We start from the raw sequence: 17,325 nt of genomic DNA on the forward strand, positions 1-17,325 counted from the left end.
GTATGTCCTTCCATGTGTAGTGAGTCTGTTGTGGGCAGCATACAGAGTCAGGGACTCCATGTCTTGTGATAGCAGAGGTTAGTTCTTCCTCATTTTAAGTGATTACTGAAGGACTTATTGCCATTTTGTTCGTTGACTTCTGGTTGTTTTGTAGTTTTTGGGTCTTTTCCTTCATTATTTGATGATTTTCTATAGTGATATAAGCACTGCTCCCTCTTAATCTTTTGTGTTTCTACAATAGGTTTTTGTTTTGTGGTTGCTACAAGGCTCACATAAAACAATTTACGACGGTCTATTTTAATTTGATAACAAGTTAAGTTGGAAGACATTCCAGGGGTACCTGGGTGGCTCAGTGGTTGAGCATCTGCCTTCAGCTCAAGTTGTGATCCCGGGGTCCTAGGACTGAGTCCTGTGTAGGGCTCCCTGCAGGGAGCCTGCTTCTCCCTCTGCCTATGTCTCTGCCTCTCATCTCTGTGTCTCTCATGAATAAATAAATAAAATCTTAAAAAAAAAAAAAGAAGCTATTCCAAAGCTTTCTATTTTTATCCCCTCATTATGTTTTTGATATCACAGTTTACATATTTTAATATTGTGTATCTGTTAAATAATTGTAGTTATGTTTGCTATTTTTGTTTAAATCTTTATACTAGATTTATTAGTAATTAGCCCACCACTTTTATAATATTAGAATATTCTGGATTTTAGTATATATTTACCTTGACCAATGAGATTCATGTTTTCATATTTTTCCTGTTATTAATCAGTGCCCATTCACATCCACTTGAAGAAGTTCTTTGAACACTTGTATGGCTAGTCTCGAGGTGATTAAATCCTTTAAGTTTTGCTCGTCTGTAAAACTTTCTCAGTTCTGAAGGCCAACTTCATTGGTAGAGTAATCTCGGCAGTTTTTTTCTTTTAGCACTTTGAACATAACATGCCGCTCCCTCTGGCCTACGGTTTTGTTTTGTTTTGTTTTGTTTTGTTTTCTTTCTTTTCTTTTTAGATTTTATTTATGAGAGACAGAGAGAGAGGCAGAGACACAGGCAGAGGGAGAAGCAGGCTCTATGCAGGGAGCCCGACGTGGGACTCGATCCCAGGACCCCAGATTCATGCCCTGGGGCGAAGGCAGGTGCTAAACTGCTGAGCCACCCAGGGATCCCCTGGCCTACACAGTTTCTACTGAAAAATCTGCAGGTCATTTTACAGGGTTTTCCTGTACACAACAAATTGTTTTTCTCTTGCTTCATAACTTCTGACAGTTGGATTATAGAGCATCTTGGTGTGGTTCCCTTTGGGGTCGTCCTCCCGGAACTCTTAAATTTGCATCCCCAGCTGAGGAGGTTTTCAGCCATTGTTTCCTCAAATAAGTGTTTTTTTTTTTTTTAAGATTTTATTTATTTATTCATGAGAGACACGGAGACAGAGAGAGAGAGAGGCAGAGACACAGGCAGAGGGAGAAGCAGGCTCCATGCAGGGAGCCCGACGTGGGACTCGATCTCGATCCCGGGTCTCCAGGATCACACCCCAGGCTGGAGGGGGCGCTAAACCGCTAAGCCACCGGGGCTGCCCCAAATAAGTGTTTTTGCCCCTTTTCTGTCTGTCCTCCTTCTAGGGCGCTTGTGATGGGAATGTTAGTGGCGGTCATAATTCCCCAAGTTCTCAATTCTTTTTTGTTCTTTTTCCTTTTTGCTTCTCTAATTGGGTGAGTCCCACAGCCCTTTGTCCAGAATTAACCCTGGCCCTTTCTCCTGCTTTCTCTGTGTGTCTGCTGTCATCCTTAGCTCTGGGGCTTCTAGCACCATTGTACATTTTCTCTCTGTTGAAATCCTCTTTTTGTTCAGTGGTTCTTCCTGCGAACTCAGGGAGCACCATAGGACCATTGTTCTGAACACTTTATCAGGTCAGTTACTTACCGTTGTTTCATTAAGGTTATTTCCCTTAGGTTTATCTTCTTTTGTTTCCAGCATCCTACTGTTTCTTCATTTTACTCAACTCTCCGTGTGGGTTTTTGTGTTTTAGAGGAAATACTCCGCTCTCCCAGGCTTGAAGGGTTAGCCTCATGTAGGAGATGCAGCTTCTCCATCAGTTCTGCCATCAGTTTGGTTATTTCTCAGACCACTGTGGTTGTCCAGGCAGCCCACCTGATTCTTAGCAGCTCCCAGTAGTTGACTGTGTGCCAGAACCAGTCATTGTTCCAGAGCGGCACGTCTCAACCAGCACCTTGATTCAGGCTGATGGGAGGCTGGACCCTTGGGCAGCAGTTTTTAAAGAAAGCAAGTATATATGGTCCTGTGAGACCCCAAGTTCAAGTCCTGCTGGCCGCATAGCCAGGGGTCTGGACGTGCCTCCTGGGTGGCAGCCACTAAAAGCCTCATGCCTGATGGGTGTTCAAACTCCTTTCCAGGTGATCTGGCGACCTCACATGAGGCAGGAAAGCACAGGTAAGCTGCCTGCCAGACTCTGTCTCTGGAGAGCATGTCAGTAGGCCCTGAGATGTGTGTTCAATTATGTGCCTGCCTCCAGGGCAGTGCCTTGTAAAAGGCAGTTAAACCTCATTCACAGAAAGGCTGGACACTTCCTCGTCAGCACAAGTGTGCTAGGCCCCAGGGGGGACCTTGTGTCCAGAGATCAAGCCTCATTGAGGGCTTGACTCTCAGATGCAAGTTGTAAATGTTGGGGTTCCCCATGTTAGGTTCAAATCCCTTGTTCCCCAGGGATAAGCTTGTGGTTGTTGAGTTGGCTCCTGATTGTGTGTTGCTGTGCTGGCTCTAGCGTTTATGGCGAGGCTATGTCTCAGCCTCTCCCACCCACTTCCATGGAGGTTCTTTCTTGTTCATTCGATGTGTAAGAGTTGTTCAGGCTCTTTTTCTCCCCCCAGAGGAAATCGTTCCTTAGGTCACAGAGACTTGACATATACAAGGGAGGTGTTGAGTTCAGTGGCCTCCTGTGTCACCTTGAACTGGAGATGATTTTCACGAGGTTTCCTAATGTGTTTCAGTGTCAGGATGAGACGCTTCCCCTCATTGCTATTCTTGTTCACAGTTGTCTGCTTTTTCTTCCTTGCTGCTGCTTCGTAAATGGACTTTATAATTAACATCCCTATCCCTAAGGAAAAAGTCTGATTTTTTTATTGGTGTCTTACCAAATTTATATATTTAAAAACTATAAGTTTTATTTCTTCTGATTTTCAAAGCATTTTATCATAATGCTTACACTAATGCTTACCCCTTATAGGTCTTAAAATTTTCTGTTTGTCTTTATAGTTTTCTTCTTGTCATTGTGAAATTTAAGTATTTGTACTTTAATTTTTCTGATAAGCTATCTTGTAGTTTATCTTGCTGATTGTTTTCTCCAGAGAACTAGCTTTGAATTTTTTAGTGCTACCTTTTTTTCTAGTTAGTGGTATTTGCTTTTATCTTTAGTATTCTTTTTCTAGCTTTTAGAATTGTATGTCTAAATTACTTTATAAGTTTTTATCAATATATATTTAAAAATATATATGTTTAATGCTAATTTAATGCTGTAATTTCCTGTGATCATTGTTACTCTTGGGTCACATAAATTATTCTCAGTTGTGTGCTCCTCATATTCAGTATTTGTGTTTGATTTTTCTCTGTAAGCCCATCCAAAGCTGAGCCACACCCTCCATCCTTCCTCTCTGTCTAGCTTAGGTTACCCGTGTTTTAGACATAATTGTAGCTGTACCTTTGGGTGGTTCCTTGTACACATACAGAAGAGAGCCTGTCATCTTGTGTTCTGCTTGCCTTCACTCCTTCAGTACTTAGGAAGTCTTTCCATCTATTTTCACCTTGATGGTAGTACATTTATAATTTTTTAAAAGATTTTGTTTATTTATTTATTCATGAGAGAGAGAGAGAGGCAGAGACACAGGCAGAGGGAGAAGCAGGCTCCATGCAGGGAGCCCGACGTGGGACTCGATCTCTGGTCTCCAGAATCACGTCCTGGACCGAAGGTGGCGCTAAACCCTTGAGCCACCTGGGCTTCCCAGTAGTACGTTTATATCGTTACCTTAGTTCCTTCTGTTTGGAATACTGACTGTTGGTTCCTACAGTAAATAATGTGGTTTGCTACTGATCACACTCCAGTTCCCTCCACCACACTTTCAGCGTGTGTTCCCTGTCTACATTATCATGTAATCATTACATGCCGTCTTGTGCCTCATAGTCCCACAAACAAATACGTAGTATTTGCTTGACAGCTGTTTGCCTCTGGCTGTTTAATCCAGTGTCTGTAGTGGATTCCTCACTTAGCTCCTGGGCTCGGCGCTCCCTGCATTGGTATACATTCATAAATTTCGTTGTGGCCCTTACCTTAAGAGTCCGTGTACCTAGATGATAGATGTGTGGCTCACTTGAATTTGTCTCCTGAACATATTTCTGGCCTGTGATCCCTGCTGCAGAACTTTTGTCGGGTCTGCTTCGCCGTTATGTGTTATGGTGCGACCTTGTGACATGAAGCAGGGAGGAATTGGTAGGGTTGTAGCTGTGTGAGTATCATGGCCTGTGCTGTGAGTCTGTCCGGTAGGACAGCAGGCCAGAGGCAGTGGTCAGCTGTGTGCCTGGGGTCGGTGAGTGCTCCCCACATCCTACGGGTCCCTTGGACTGCCTGCCAGTCTTTCTCTGTGAGAATGCCATCCTAACCTCTGAAGAACTATATTTTTTTCACTAAACCACGTGGTGTGTGGAGGCCAGTGCTTCTCCCAGGTAAACGTGGGACTGCATGGCCACCACCTTCTCAGCTCCCGTTCCCATAACATGTCTGCCTCAGATTCCTTAAGTGTGTTGTGTGAAATACTCAGGAATAAAGTGTTAACCCTTAAAATAGGTTTTTTAATCCTTTCTTAAAAATTAAAGTAAGTTGTATTTTTCCTTTTAAAATATCTTTTTGTAAGAGAGACTAATAACCTGCTGAAGCAAGAGTGACCGTAAGTAGGAAGACAAGTAAATGTGGACGTTTGGCCAGCAGGAACATACAACCTTTGGTCTTTTGTGGGGAGATGTGTGGATAAAAAGCTAAGTTTAAAGGCAGCCACTGATGAACGATGTGTAACCGAAACCGTCGTGAAGAACTGTTAGAGCAGAGATCGTGGCTCTGGCAGGCAGAGGAGCAAAATGCTGCCCAGCTCCTGCTGTGAGGAGGCCCCACTGCACAGGGCCTCTGACAAGTCTGCCTTGAGTCATTTGTCGGTGATTGTGTTCAAGGGCTTCATTGTGCTTTGTTTCATTTTGGGGAAAAGGACCAAATATGTATCTGATATTTGCTTTGGTTTATGTTTCTGATGGGGCATCACATCTGGAGAATTTTCTTTCCCAATAGCTTGTGTATTTAATGGTAGAATTGATGGCACATGTGTGTTTTCAGAATCAGCATCAACCTCGAGTAATTGTAAAGGGAGGTAACTGTGGTCATTTCCTGCAGTTGCTGTAACCATAATATCAGTGGCATAAGACAGCAGAAACGTCCTTTAGCAGTTTTGGAAGCCAGAAGTCCAAAATGGAGGTGTGGGGATGCCTGGGTGGCTCAGTGGTTGAGTGTCTGCCTTCGGCTCAGGGCATGATCCTGGAGTTCAGGATCGAGTCCCATGTTGGGCTTCCCGCAGGAAGCCTGCTTCTCCCTCTGCCTGTGTCTCTGCCTCTCTCTGTGTGCCTCTCATGAATAAATAAATAAAATTTTTTTAAAAAAATGCAAGTGTGGACGGGCCTTGAGGGGCATCCCCAGCTTGCGGTGTTTGCTGCAGTCTTGGCGTCTGTTGGCTGGTGGCCATGTCACTCCAGTCTCTGTCTCTGTGGTCACTGGCCTTCTCTCTCCTGATCTCCCCATGCCTTCTCCTCTGCCATGGAAGTTCAGGCCCCCATGAGTGATCCAAGATGATTTTTATCTCAAGATCCTTCACTTAATTACATCACCAGAGGTCCTGTTTCCAAATGAGGTTATGTTCAGGATTGGTTCTGGTCCAAGATGGTGACAGAGGAAGACTCTGGATTCCCCACCTCCAGGGACACCCCATATCCACCACTATTGACTGAGCAGTCCCTCCTGAAGAAGAACTGAGGGCTGACTGAACAGAGGATGACGTGGCAGTGGACAGGCCTCCACCTCTGATGCTGTGACCTGAGCAGGGAGTGCTGGTACCAAGGGACCCCCCCCCCCCAGCACATTGTCTGCTTGAGGGCACAGAACAAAGCTACAGTTGAAAAGATCAATGAGCTTATAAAAGAGACATCCTTAAAATTTTACCAAACAGTGGGGAGCTGCTGGAACTTGCTGGGTCTGGGTCTGGTGAGCCTCATGGTTTATGCTCCTCTTCCCCTTGATAATGTGGATAGGAGCAGGGTCCAGCGTCCTAACTGGCCGGCCACCTCACTGAGCCCAGCAGGTCCCTGAGACCATACCAGCCTCAGCCGCCACAGCAAGAGGGCTCCAGCACAGTCCTTGCTCATTACAGCTCCTGCTGTCTCACCAAGGTGACACAGGCACAGAGCGCCCTGGAACAGCCCAGACCCTCACCACGTCAGCTTCTCATGCCTTGCTAGGGTGCTCCAGGGCCTCCCGGCTGATGCCTGCTTTGGCTCCAGCAACCCTACCAGGGCACCCCCTGCACTGAGCATCCTGGGACATCCTGGCTTGTACCCACTCCACCACAGCTGTCTCATCAGGATGCCTTCTGTATGGAAAGCCCAGGGACTACCCCAGCCTGCACCCACTTCAGCTATAACAGTCCTGCCATGGTGCCCCCACACAGAGTGCCCCTAGACCCCAGCCTGCACCTCACCTTGACCCCCAGCCACCTTGCCGGGCCATTCTTTGCACAGCCTGGAGCACCCTGGTTGAACCCCTTTGGCTGTCCTGCCAGGGCATCCCCTGGACAAGAGCCCAGAGACTGCATCAGCCTGTGCTCACTTCCCTTTCATGTATTGTCCTGTTGGGATACCCACACTGGGGAGGGCCCTGGGATCCCACCATTTGTAGCCACTTCAGCTTCAGCTGTCTCACCAGGGTACCCTCTGTGTGGGGAGCCTCAGGGCTGTCCCAATCCACTCCCACTATACCTCTGACCATCGCACAGGGCAGCCCCCCCAAAACCCCCAGCCTCCACCAGCCACAGCTCTGTCCAGCCAGCCCTCATCACCAGGCACACATTCTACATGGGGGGGCAACCATACACAGTTCCTCTCCCTTAAATTTAGGGCAAGTAGCTATTGTGCCTAATTGATAAAACCAAACACAAAGTCAAACAGGGATGGGTAGATACGGGAATATGCTCCAAAAGAACAAGAGAAAACCTCAGTGACAGAACTACATAAAAACAGAGGAAAGCAGTGTGCCTGACAAAGAACTAACGAACAGTCCTACAGATGTCTACTCGGCTGGAGAGAAGGTAGGTGAGCTCGGTGAGGCCTTCAGCAGAGGTAGGAAGTGTACACAGAGCCAGTCAGAGCTGAAGAATACGGTCACAGCAAAGAAAACTGCAGTGGACAAGAAGGTGCAGAAGAATGGGTCAAGATCTGGGGGATGGGGGATGGAAAGCGCCCAAGCTGAATAGCATGAAGAGAAAATGACTTTGAAAATGGAGGGCAGGGTGAGAGATCTATTGGACATATCCAGCGAACAAACATTCCCATTAAAGGAAGGAGAAGAGGTAGAGAAAGGGGCACAAAACCTGTTTGAGGAAGGACAAGGTTACATGCACAGGAACTGGGGTGAGCATATAGACTCGTTCTCAGGGGCCGCATTCTCAGGGGCCGCTGTGTGCCTGGTTTCACACAGTGTGTAGGGTTCTGACGTCACGCAGTTGGGAAGATGCTACATCTTCCCCTCCTAAGGAAAACCCTATGAATGAGAAAACATATGGATTATCTTGAATGTTCTAAATCTGTATCATACTCAGAAAAAAACAGGGGTGATTGGGAAGGGGTGGGGAGTCGGTGAGACGCAGGTACAGCTCCAGATTGACGGGCTCCCTGGTCTGAGTGTGTGGCCTTGCCCACGTGGTGGGAGCAATGGGGGGCTTCCTCCAGAAGCAGTATGCACACTGCAGGGGGTCAGGGACATTCCGCATCCTGCCTGAGGGGAGCCTGTCTGGGAAGAGCTACTAGCCGCACCAGTCACAGTGGGATCATCCTGAGGTGTTTGCCCTTGAAATGACGTCCCATCTGGGGCTTGCCTGAGAATAACCGGAGGTGGTAAGGGAGCCAGGAAGTGAGTGGAGATAGGGATGACGTGAGGTAGCTACACCTTGGGAATGTGGTAAAGCACACCTGACATAGACCATTTTACAGTGGGAGGTACCCAGCTCCGGAGTATTGAGTGCATGGACGTCCCCACGCCCTCCTCACTGCTCAGCCTGCAGGACTGATGCTCCAGCCCCCTTAACCGACTCTGCACCCTCCACCGCTGTTTTCTGATGCCTCGAGCTCCACGACCCCAGGTCCCTCAGATACTCAGAATCCCATGCAGTTTGTCCTCTTATGACTGCTTGCTTCCCTTGGAATGATGTTCTCAAGGTTCTCCCGTGTTCCAGTGTGTGCCCGGATTTCCTTCTGTTTTAAGCTGAGTAATGCCCCATAAGCATAATACCAGCTTTGTTCTGCTTGTCCAGCTGTGTGCACAGACAGGAGGTGGCTTCCCCTGTCAGCTGTATGAGCATGGAGTCCAGACGTCTTGTGGAGACTCTGCTCTCACTTCTTTTAGGTGTATACCCAGCAGTGGGATTGCTGGGTCAGATGGTGGTTCTGTGCTCAGTTTCTGTAGGAATCACTGCAAATCTGTGTTTTCTAAACAGGCTGCCCTCCTTCATTCCCACCAGCACAGGGGTTCCTGTGTCCTCGTTATTTTCTGGAGCTTACGTAGCTGTCCTACGAGGTGGGAGCTGACTGCTCACGGTGGTTTGCATTTGCATGTCCCTCTTGACAAGTGATGTTGAGCATCTTTTCATGTGCTTATTGGCCCCTTGTGTGTTTTTGGAGAAATGTCTTCATTATACACATTTTTAATCCAGTTGTTTGGTTTTTGTTGTTGAAGTTTCTGCTGACTTTTAAATCCTGGTTGGTGATGTTTATGTCACTCATGAAACCACAGGTGATAAGAGCATTTCCTATGCATGTGATCGGTCAGTGGCTTATGTACATGTGAAATCAAGCACTGTTGAATTTACAGTATTAAATGTTGAATTTTAATTTTGGAAGCATTTTTCTTTCTTACCAACTTTCATATATATGTTTTTGACCTGTGAGTATGAAAACCACTGAAGATACACTTTGTGAAAATGGCATCTAAGTTTCTGTAGAGAGCCTTTTCTCTTGATTATCCGTGTGGACCCAGGTGGGGCATGGTGACTGGTTTGGGCCTGGGGGCCTGACTCAGTCCAATGAGCGCCTTTACTGCCTGCACAGCCCAGCAGGGATGGGGAGCCCCAGGTGCCATGGTCACACCGCCGGTTATATACCTGCTGGAGGGACGAGCATCTGCAGCCACACCTGCTGTGTGTGTGCGGGGTAGAACGGGATCTGCCGGGCTCCCTCCAGGGCAGGGGCAGGGGGCCACCTCCTTTGTCCCCTCGTCTGGCATCCAGTGTGGTTTACACGGCACAATTTGTAGACAACAGTCTGCGCTTCTGGGTGTGCTCGTGACTCTAGTTAGGAGAGCTGCGCTCTTCAGGTTTGAAAGCTGCTGTGTTCAGGATCTGAATCCATGACAGCCGACTTGTGTGAGACGGAATGTAACACCCAAGGACCAGCCACTTTCCACGAGTTCCCACCACTGCGTGTGAAGCTTTTGTATGTTTTTGTAAACATACTTGTACTTGTCATGATTTACAAACGGTTGTCAGTGTGGTTGGAGTCTGTGCTGACTGTGATAAATGGGTTCCCCTGGCATGTGCAGCTGCATTCATTAAATGTGAACACTAGTGAGTGGAGGAGCCATCACCGCTTTCTCGGTGAGTGTGCTGGGAATCAGCAGCATTAGCCTGTGGCCCTAGCATCAGACTTAGACCTCCACCAGCCAGCTTGTTGCCTCCAGCATTAGCCTGTGGCCCTAGCATCAGACTTGGACCTCCACCAGCCAGCTTGTTGCCTCCAGCATTAGCCTGTGGCCTGAACATCAGACCCGGACCTCCACCAGCCAGCTTGTCGGCTGTCCACAGGGCCTCCCCCTGATTCCAGACCAAAAACCAGCCAGTGTCAATGTGTTGAAAATAAAAATTGTGAGCATCTTTACTTTTGAGGGGGTGGACTGCTGTGTACAGTTATTTTTTTTAACTATAAATTGCCTTTTAAGAAAATGTTTTCCAGTTGTTTGGTTACTGCCTTAAATTGTTTCCTTATTTTAGCCAAAAGGAAAAAAAAGGGAAAGCTTTTAATTAGATGCACTTATGGGAAAATGAACAATTTCCTTCACCTGGCTTCAGTTAAGTGTCATAACAGTTGGCACTGTTTGGTTGATGCTTCCTAGGAAAGCGTTGCTGTGCAGCGGTGGTGCTGGTAAGGCCTGTGAGCCTGCAGAAGATGAAGGGAATGCTGGATCAGGAATATGGCGCATCATGACTCAGTGTTGGGCATCCTGTTCTCCCACTGATCTCTCCCCAAAGCATTTCTGTGGTGTTTATCATGTCTGTGTTGTTGTGAAGTCTCCATTGATGGCCGTATAGAACCTCTGAGAGAGTCTGAAACTTGTTCCACCCTTCCTGGTATGACATTCCCAAAAGAACCAGGATAGATCTCAGACTTGTCAAAGCAAACAACAGATGAGACGTTAACCTCATAACTTCAGACCTGTGATATGCTGCTTGCAGAGTTATTGGTTGCTTTCAGAATTCAACATGATTTTTGTTTTGGTCTTCTGGATTGCAAACCGATGTTATCTCTCTCTTTTTTTTTTTTTTTTAAATAAAAGCCAAATGAATATCTCTCTGTAAAAGTATTTAATAAAATGTATCTTTATTTCAGTATCTTAAATAGTGACGATGAAGAAATATTCAGTAATGAAGAACAGAAATACACGTCCAAAAAGAGGAAAAAGGATCATTTTAGAAATGATACAAATACTCAGTGTAAGATCATTTTTATTAATGATTTTATGATGTTTTTACTTGTTTTATATATTGATATACTACATTATTCTGATAATGCTATCTCAAGAAATAAAAGACAATGCGTGAATGATAGCTCTGTATCCAGTGTTGCCCGCTGACTTGGTTATCAGACCATTTGCAGCGTAACTAGTAAGATTTGCAAAAACAAAAGGTAGCAAAACCTACAAAGCAGCTCGTGCATCTGAATGACCAAAATGGTCGTGAGTTCAGTGACCAGTTCACTCCCAAGCAAAGAGACCAGACTGCAAGGTGTCTTGCTTTTGGACTCCTCTGTCGGAGACCCGGCCAGAGCTGGCCAGGAAGGGCTGGACACGTGTAGGCTGGGCGGGGATAGGGAGCCTCCTGGCGATAGCTTGTCTCCATGACAGGCTGCATTCCTCCTGAGGCGCAGCCTGGAGTTTCTGGGAACCGTCTTAGGGCATTCAGGCTACTCAATAAGAACAGGTTCTGTGGAGAATAGAGTGTCACAGTCCTTGGGTGTGGGTCTGAATTACATGAAAAAGGCAACAAGAGAAGAATTATTAGGACACACAGAATTAATTCCTAATCACAGGTTTGTAGTTAACTATAGTTTTATAGTTTGGTATTACCACAGTTGTTAGTAGTGCTAGTTTTCTTTTAAGTTACAAAGACTTGGGGCTGCCTTAAATAATTTTTCATGTAAAGATATTTCAGCATCTCTTAAAATGATGTCAGGAAATAGAGCAGTTCTGTTGACATTTAACCAAGTGAAAGCATCTCTTATTTATATGTCAGATAATTTTGTTAGCATGTACAACTGTTGAAGTTCCATAAAAATCTTCATTTTAAATGATTTGCCAGATTTTAAAAGCAAAGTTAATTTTTATTCTAGGTTTTTATCGTGAGAAATGGATCTATGTTCATAAAGAAAGCACAAGAGAAGTAAGTATTCTCTTCTAATTAAGAGTATATTTGGTGCTTCTGTTGAATATGTAATGTCATATTAAATAAATTATTTCTTTTGCAGTATGAAATCTATGATTCACATTCTAGCAGATGAAAATATAGGACCTTTGAAGCGGTGATTCGTGTGTGCATGTGTGTGCATGCACGCGTGTGTGTACATGTGCATGCGCATGTGCAGTGTGTGGTTAGCGTCCCCAGTGCAAATCTGAATCCACCAAAGGCTTGTGTTGGAACAAGTATGGACCCTTAGATGGTTTGACATTTTTTCCCTACCTCTCCCCAAAAGCCACTGGTGTGAGCCTCTGGTGCTGCTGCAATGTGTGTCCTTGCTCCCATGTGCTTTGGGTGGTGAGAACATTGGTGGCCCCCATTTAGAACCAATGCAACGTTGTAGATAAGTCTGAACCTGTCAAGAGCTGTGTGAGCCCTTCCCGCTCCTGTCTTTTGCCAATTTGGCTGCAGCTTTTTTTTATGAGCCATGGGTAGTTCACTTCCATTCTGTTTTTTTCTCTGCTCAGTATCCAGGGAGGCTTCCTTCATTTTGCAGTATGAGAAACTCATTTGCTGTATTTTGCAGCAATTGGGGAGCATAATTTAGGGAGTAGTTGTTTAGCATAGATATAACATTCCAGAAGTGTTAATAATGGATGTTCTGCTATGGCTCTGCTCCCTAGAAGCTTAGGAGCTTCTGAGCCAGAAGACTGATTTGGCCTGTTGGTGATGGGTAGAACTGCTGTGTGGGTTTGAGATTGCTCTAGGCTCACACACGCTCTGAGTGAGGCGTGTCAGAAGCGCTTGGTAGAATCTGATGGCTGGGGCTTATGAAAGACTGTCTAGTACTTCATCTGCTGTGTTACCACACCAAGTACAGAGTAGACACCCATTCAGGGGAGCATAGTGTGAGTGTGAGTCTGCAGAGGTGTTGTGTGGGCCCTGGGACAGGGACACAGCCAGGCTTCGGGGGGCTCTGGGCTTCCTGTACTCAGCTGCATCTCTGGCTTAGCACCTGCTTCAGACCAGGCACCTCTCCTGCTGGTCTGCACGGCCCGCTGTGGCTGCCCCATAGCCTCTGAGGTTCCATGTGTGGTTCTGGGCCCACCAGACTCAGGTGGGCTCGTGTGGCCCAAACATGTGTTTTACAGTCTGTGAATCAGATTTAATTCCCCAAAAAAGAAGAGGCCTCTGTGACACGAGTGGCTGCCTGGGAAGGAGTCTGTGTCTGTACCAGCATTTAGAGCTCTGTTCATTGCGAAGAAAAGGGAATTAAAGTAGAGATGTCAGCAGTGATTGACTTCGGATTATAATCTATAATTAACCTTTGCTTCCTGCACAGCTCCCAGGAAAACAGTTTGCATATAGTAGATATTCATTAATAATGTATTTTGTTTTAAAAACATGTGTTTTGTTGATTTGTGCACATATTAGGATTGTTCTTGGGATTTGGGCACAAATCCAAATAAACCTTCACGGGACATCCTAGGTCTGAGACTCAGGTGTGCGCTCCAGCTGCTTTGCTAACCCCTGTCCTGGTATCGGTTAGAGATGCGAGGGGTAATCTGTCACCTCCTGTGTCTAGGATTATCACCAGCTCCTCTAACCCCACAACTATGACTTGAAAGTCTCTATATACTCTCAGGATTTCAAATACAGAAGATGGAGTTTGAAATGAGTCCTGACACCTCGGATACAACCCTGTGCAAACTGTGTAGAATGTAGGATATATTGTGAGGGATGCACAGCTGAAGTAGATGGCAGTGTTTTCAGTACTGAGAACACATCCCTTGTGTTCCATGTCTTCCCTTGGACTCTGGGACCCGTCTTGTCTGACAACCAGCTCCGGGGTTTCCCCAGCTGGAAACCGTACATAGTCACCCCCTGACTCCGGGCCTTGGTCCTGTGCATGGGGCACCTTCCAGACCCACAGAGGAGTTGGGTGTTCCAACGTGTGTGTCTGCAGCAGACACATCTTCACAGCAGCTGGGCAGATGATTTGTGTATCTGTAGGTGCTTAGCTCAGAACACATCCCATTGTGATTTCAGTTCCCAAGCTCATCCCGACCAGAGAAATCAACAAGTTATTTAATACATATTTGGCTTTATCTCAGTAGTGATGTAAGTAAGAATAGCAGAGTATAATGTCCTGATTATAAATGACTTATATTTAGCATTGCGGTTTTACACCATGCTAATCTAAATGTAGAATAAATCATAAAAACAAATGCCCTTTGCTGAAATTAAAAAAAAATTCCACAGACTAATTCGCATTAACTGTCACTTTATTTTGACTAATTGACTGATGATGGATTTCAACTGTTTTGTGTCTGTTTTTCCAGAGGCATGGCTATTGTACTTTGGGAGAGGCTTTCAATCGCTTAGACTTCTCAAGTGCAATTCAGGATATTCGAAGGTTCACTTACGTGGTCAAAGTAAGTCTTCCGTTTCAAAAGCCATTTGATGACACTTGATGGACTGGGTTTTGAAGGTGACAAGTGTAAATATTTAAGACGCTTCTGGCATTGGTGCAAAGTTGTGCTTGTTTGGTAGCAGAACAGAACATGAAGAGTGAGCTCGGGGTGACAGAAATAGTGGGGTTCTCTCCTGCCGTGGTGTCCCACACGCTTTCTCCCAGGGGCATATCATGTTGCAGGTTTCGCCCAGCCACACACATAGGTGCATTGCTGTGGGAGACCCAGAAGGGCGCACACAGGCTCTTCCTGAGGTTCCGGCCTCATGATTTCACGTGTATTTTCTCCTCTGTGTTCCTCACAAGCATGAACTCTGCTTCATAGACAAGCAGCAAGCTGGTAGGAAAAAGGGAATTGATATACAGTGGATCTCCACAGAAGCCTTGATTGTGTTGATGATCTATTTGTAGAGGAAATTTTTATCTTGGCTCAAAAAGAATGTATATCATGTGTTACATGCATTGTAGACAAAATGTAAGCAATGGGTTGTGATGACGTTAATTTTGGGTTTTTAATAGGGCTGAGATATTAGAAATATTTTCCTTGTAACGCTTTTTAGGAAATGAAAAGTATTGGGATACCTTGGTGGCTCAATGGTTGAGCATCTGCCTTTGGTTCAGGTTGTGATCCTGGGGTCCTGGGATCCAGTCCCACATTGGGCTCCCCCGCAGGGAGCCTGCTTCTCCCTCTGCCTGTGTCTCTGCCTCTCTGTCTCTCATGAATAAATAAAATCTTTAAAAAAATTTAAAAAGTAGTATTAGTGGCAGGACAGATATATTCGGGGTTAAATCACTTTATACCTGAGGTAATAGTACGTGTTTGGTTTGGCCCCAGAGTTTGCCAGGGTGTCCTATGTGACCAGCATGCAGGGCACCTGTGTGCCACGTGCTTCCTGGGAGTCCTGTGCACTGGGGCCCGATGGGGTGTGTTCTGATGCACGCACTGGCCAATGGGGCACATCTGTCATTCACCATCTCTGGGTGAGGCACTGCATTTGGACTCATCCAGTTCAGAGTGTCGAGAATCCAGGGGCCAGGAAACAGTGTGTTAGCACAGAGGTCTCTGTTCTAGTAAATTTTTCTCCGCGGCACCATCTTCAAGTTTGGGACACCCTGAGTTGTTGTGTCCTACTAACCACTTTTGAGCACCCCACGCAGAAGTAGAGGGACTTCATTGCAGGGGTGGACTAGGAGTTGTGCAGGGGCGTGACCACTCTGTGCTCAGATGAGGCACATCTGTGGGCCAGTATTCTTCCTTCCTATTGCCTGATCCTCCTCACTATTTGTTCATTCTGTCTGCATGTCGCACTTTTGCCTGCTGAAGAGCCTTTCCTCATGTGTCTTTCGTGTTTTTGAAAATGAAAATACCAGCGTTAGCCTCACCCTAACCATAATAGCTGTAAAATTGTATGTTTCCTCTACTGATTGTTTTCTGATACCTACAAAATGCATAAGTATAAAGTTAAAATGTGTCACATGCATTGTCAATTGAAATGGTCTCGTGCCCTTCTAGAAGTACCGCCAGTCTCTGAGTTGTCCTGTGGAGATGGTGTGCACGGGACTTGGTGACCCGAGAAGGTGCTGAGGCCGTGTGTGCGAGGCTTGACAGGCTTAGTCACTGCCCAGCAGGAACCTCACCTCTTATCCCCACCCCTGCCCACGTGCACCCCTCCATAGACCAGCAGGGTTGGCTTCCAAAGAGCCCATTTGCTCATGTCCACCTTCTGCTAACAGCAAAGACAGACACCAGCCGTCAGTGATGCTGTGCATCAGTGCACGTGCCACTGCAGACACCTGCTGTGGGGCCTTAGCTCCCTCCCTCCCTCTGGCACCTACCCTGCCCATGCCGGCTCTCCTCTCTCCCAGTTGCATTATGTTTTCACCTCCAGAGTAGCTTGGGACCCCCCTCCCCGACTCAGCTCTGCTCACTGCCACCCTCTCACAGAGATGCAGTGTCTCCATGTGCTTGGGTGTGAGGTACTCCTTTTTTTTTTTTTTTTTTTGTGAGGTGCTCTTGTTGCCTAGCAGGGCGTGTGCTCCTTGACCTGTGCTGATGGCAGATGACCTTGACCTCAGGAGCCACTGAGTGGAGTTTTGTGATGCTTTAAATGTGTGTAGCAGCTCTTCCTACATCAGCAGCTAGGAGGATTCCTGTGTTCTTCTCAGGAAGGTGATTTCCCGTAATTAATGCTGAGCTGTCTGCACTCATTGATGTTGAACACATGTAAGCAAGATGTGAGGCAGCAGTGGTTTTGAAACCTTTGATAAAGAGTTTCCTTATGTTTGTAAAGGTGTTCAGGGATGGTTTTCCTGAGGATGTGTATAAAAGAAAGGAAGAATATTCTATATGAGATCCTTTTGTTCTCCTAAAGTCAGCAATTTTAAACTGAGACTAGTCAATAATTATTACATTTCCTGAATAAAAATTATTAGTTATCGTCCAGTTATACATTGTGTTGCTGAGGTAAAGATAAGTAGTTTTGAGTGGAGGTGTGACCATTCCTGGCATTATCTGTTAATACCTGAAACATTTTCTTATCTAGGTTACTTTAATAGTTTTTCCATAATTTTTCTCTGATTTTTGAGGAATTAATGTTGCTTTTCCAAGCTGTACTCAACTTTTTATAGAAAAGAAAATAATTTTAGGTGCCATGTACTCCAGACACCCATAGCTGTCCTAGGATTAGGGCTGAACCATGTGTCACCGCCGCACCTACATGCTGGCAGGAGCTCCAGGGATGCCTCCAAGTGGCAGTGAGCAGTGCCTTGGAGAGCTCTGGGAGGTTGGTAGGAGCTTGTCCCACTCTCCTGCACCAGGGCA

General features: G+C 46.0%; 1 protein-coding gene across 11 annotated transcripts in view; it reads left to right on the plus strand.

The window, feature by feature from the left end:
• The window catches only part of FBXO25 (F-box protein 25), a 63,311-nt gene that overhangs the window by 27,459 nt on the left and 18,527 nt on the right, over positions 1 to 17,325 (plus strand). For all 11 annotated transcript variants that reach the window (XM_072796420.1, XM_072796415.1, XM_072796417.1 and 8 more), the window contains exons 3-5: positions 10,968 to 11,071; positions 11,967 to 12,016; positions 14,374 to 14,466. In XM_072796420.1, coding sequence (XP_072652521.1) covers positions 10,968 to 11,071; positions 11,967 to 12,016; positions 14,374 to 14,466 — 247 coding nt within the window. The remainder of the gene's footprint in view (positions 1 to 10,967; positions 11,072 to 11,966; positions 12,017 to 14,373; positions 14,467 to 17,325) is intronic.

The sequence above is a fragment of the Canis lupus genome, chromosome 24, assembly GCF_048164855.1.
Source record: "Canis lupus baileyi chromosome 24, mCanLup2.hap1, whole genome shotgun sequence".
NCBI classification, from domain to species: domain Eukaryota; kingdom Metazoa; phylum Chordata; class Mammalia; order Carnivora; family Canidae; genus Canis; species Canis lupus.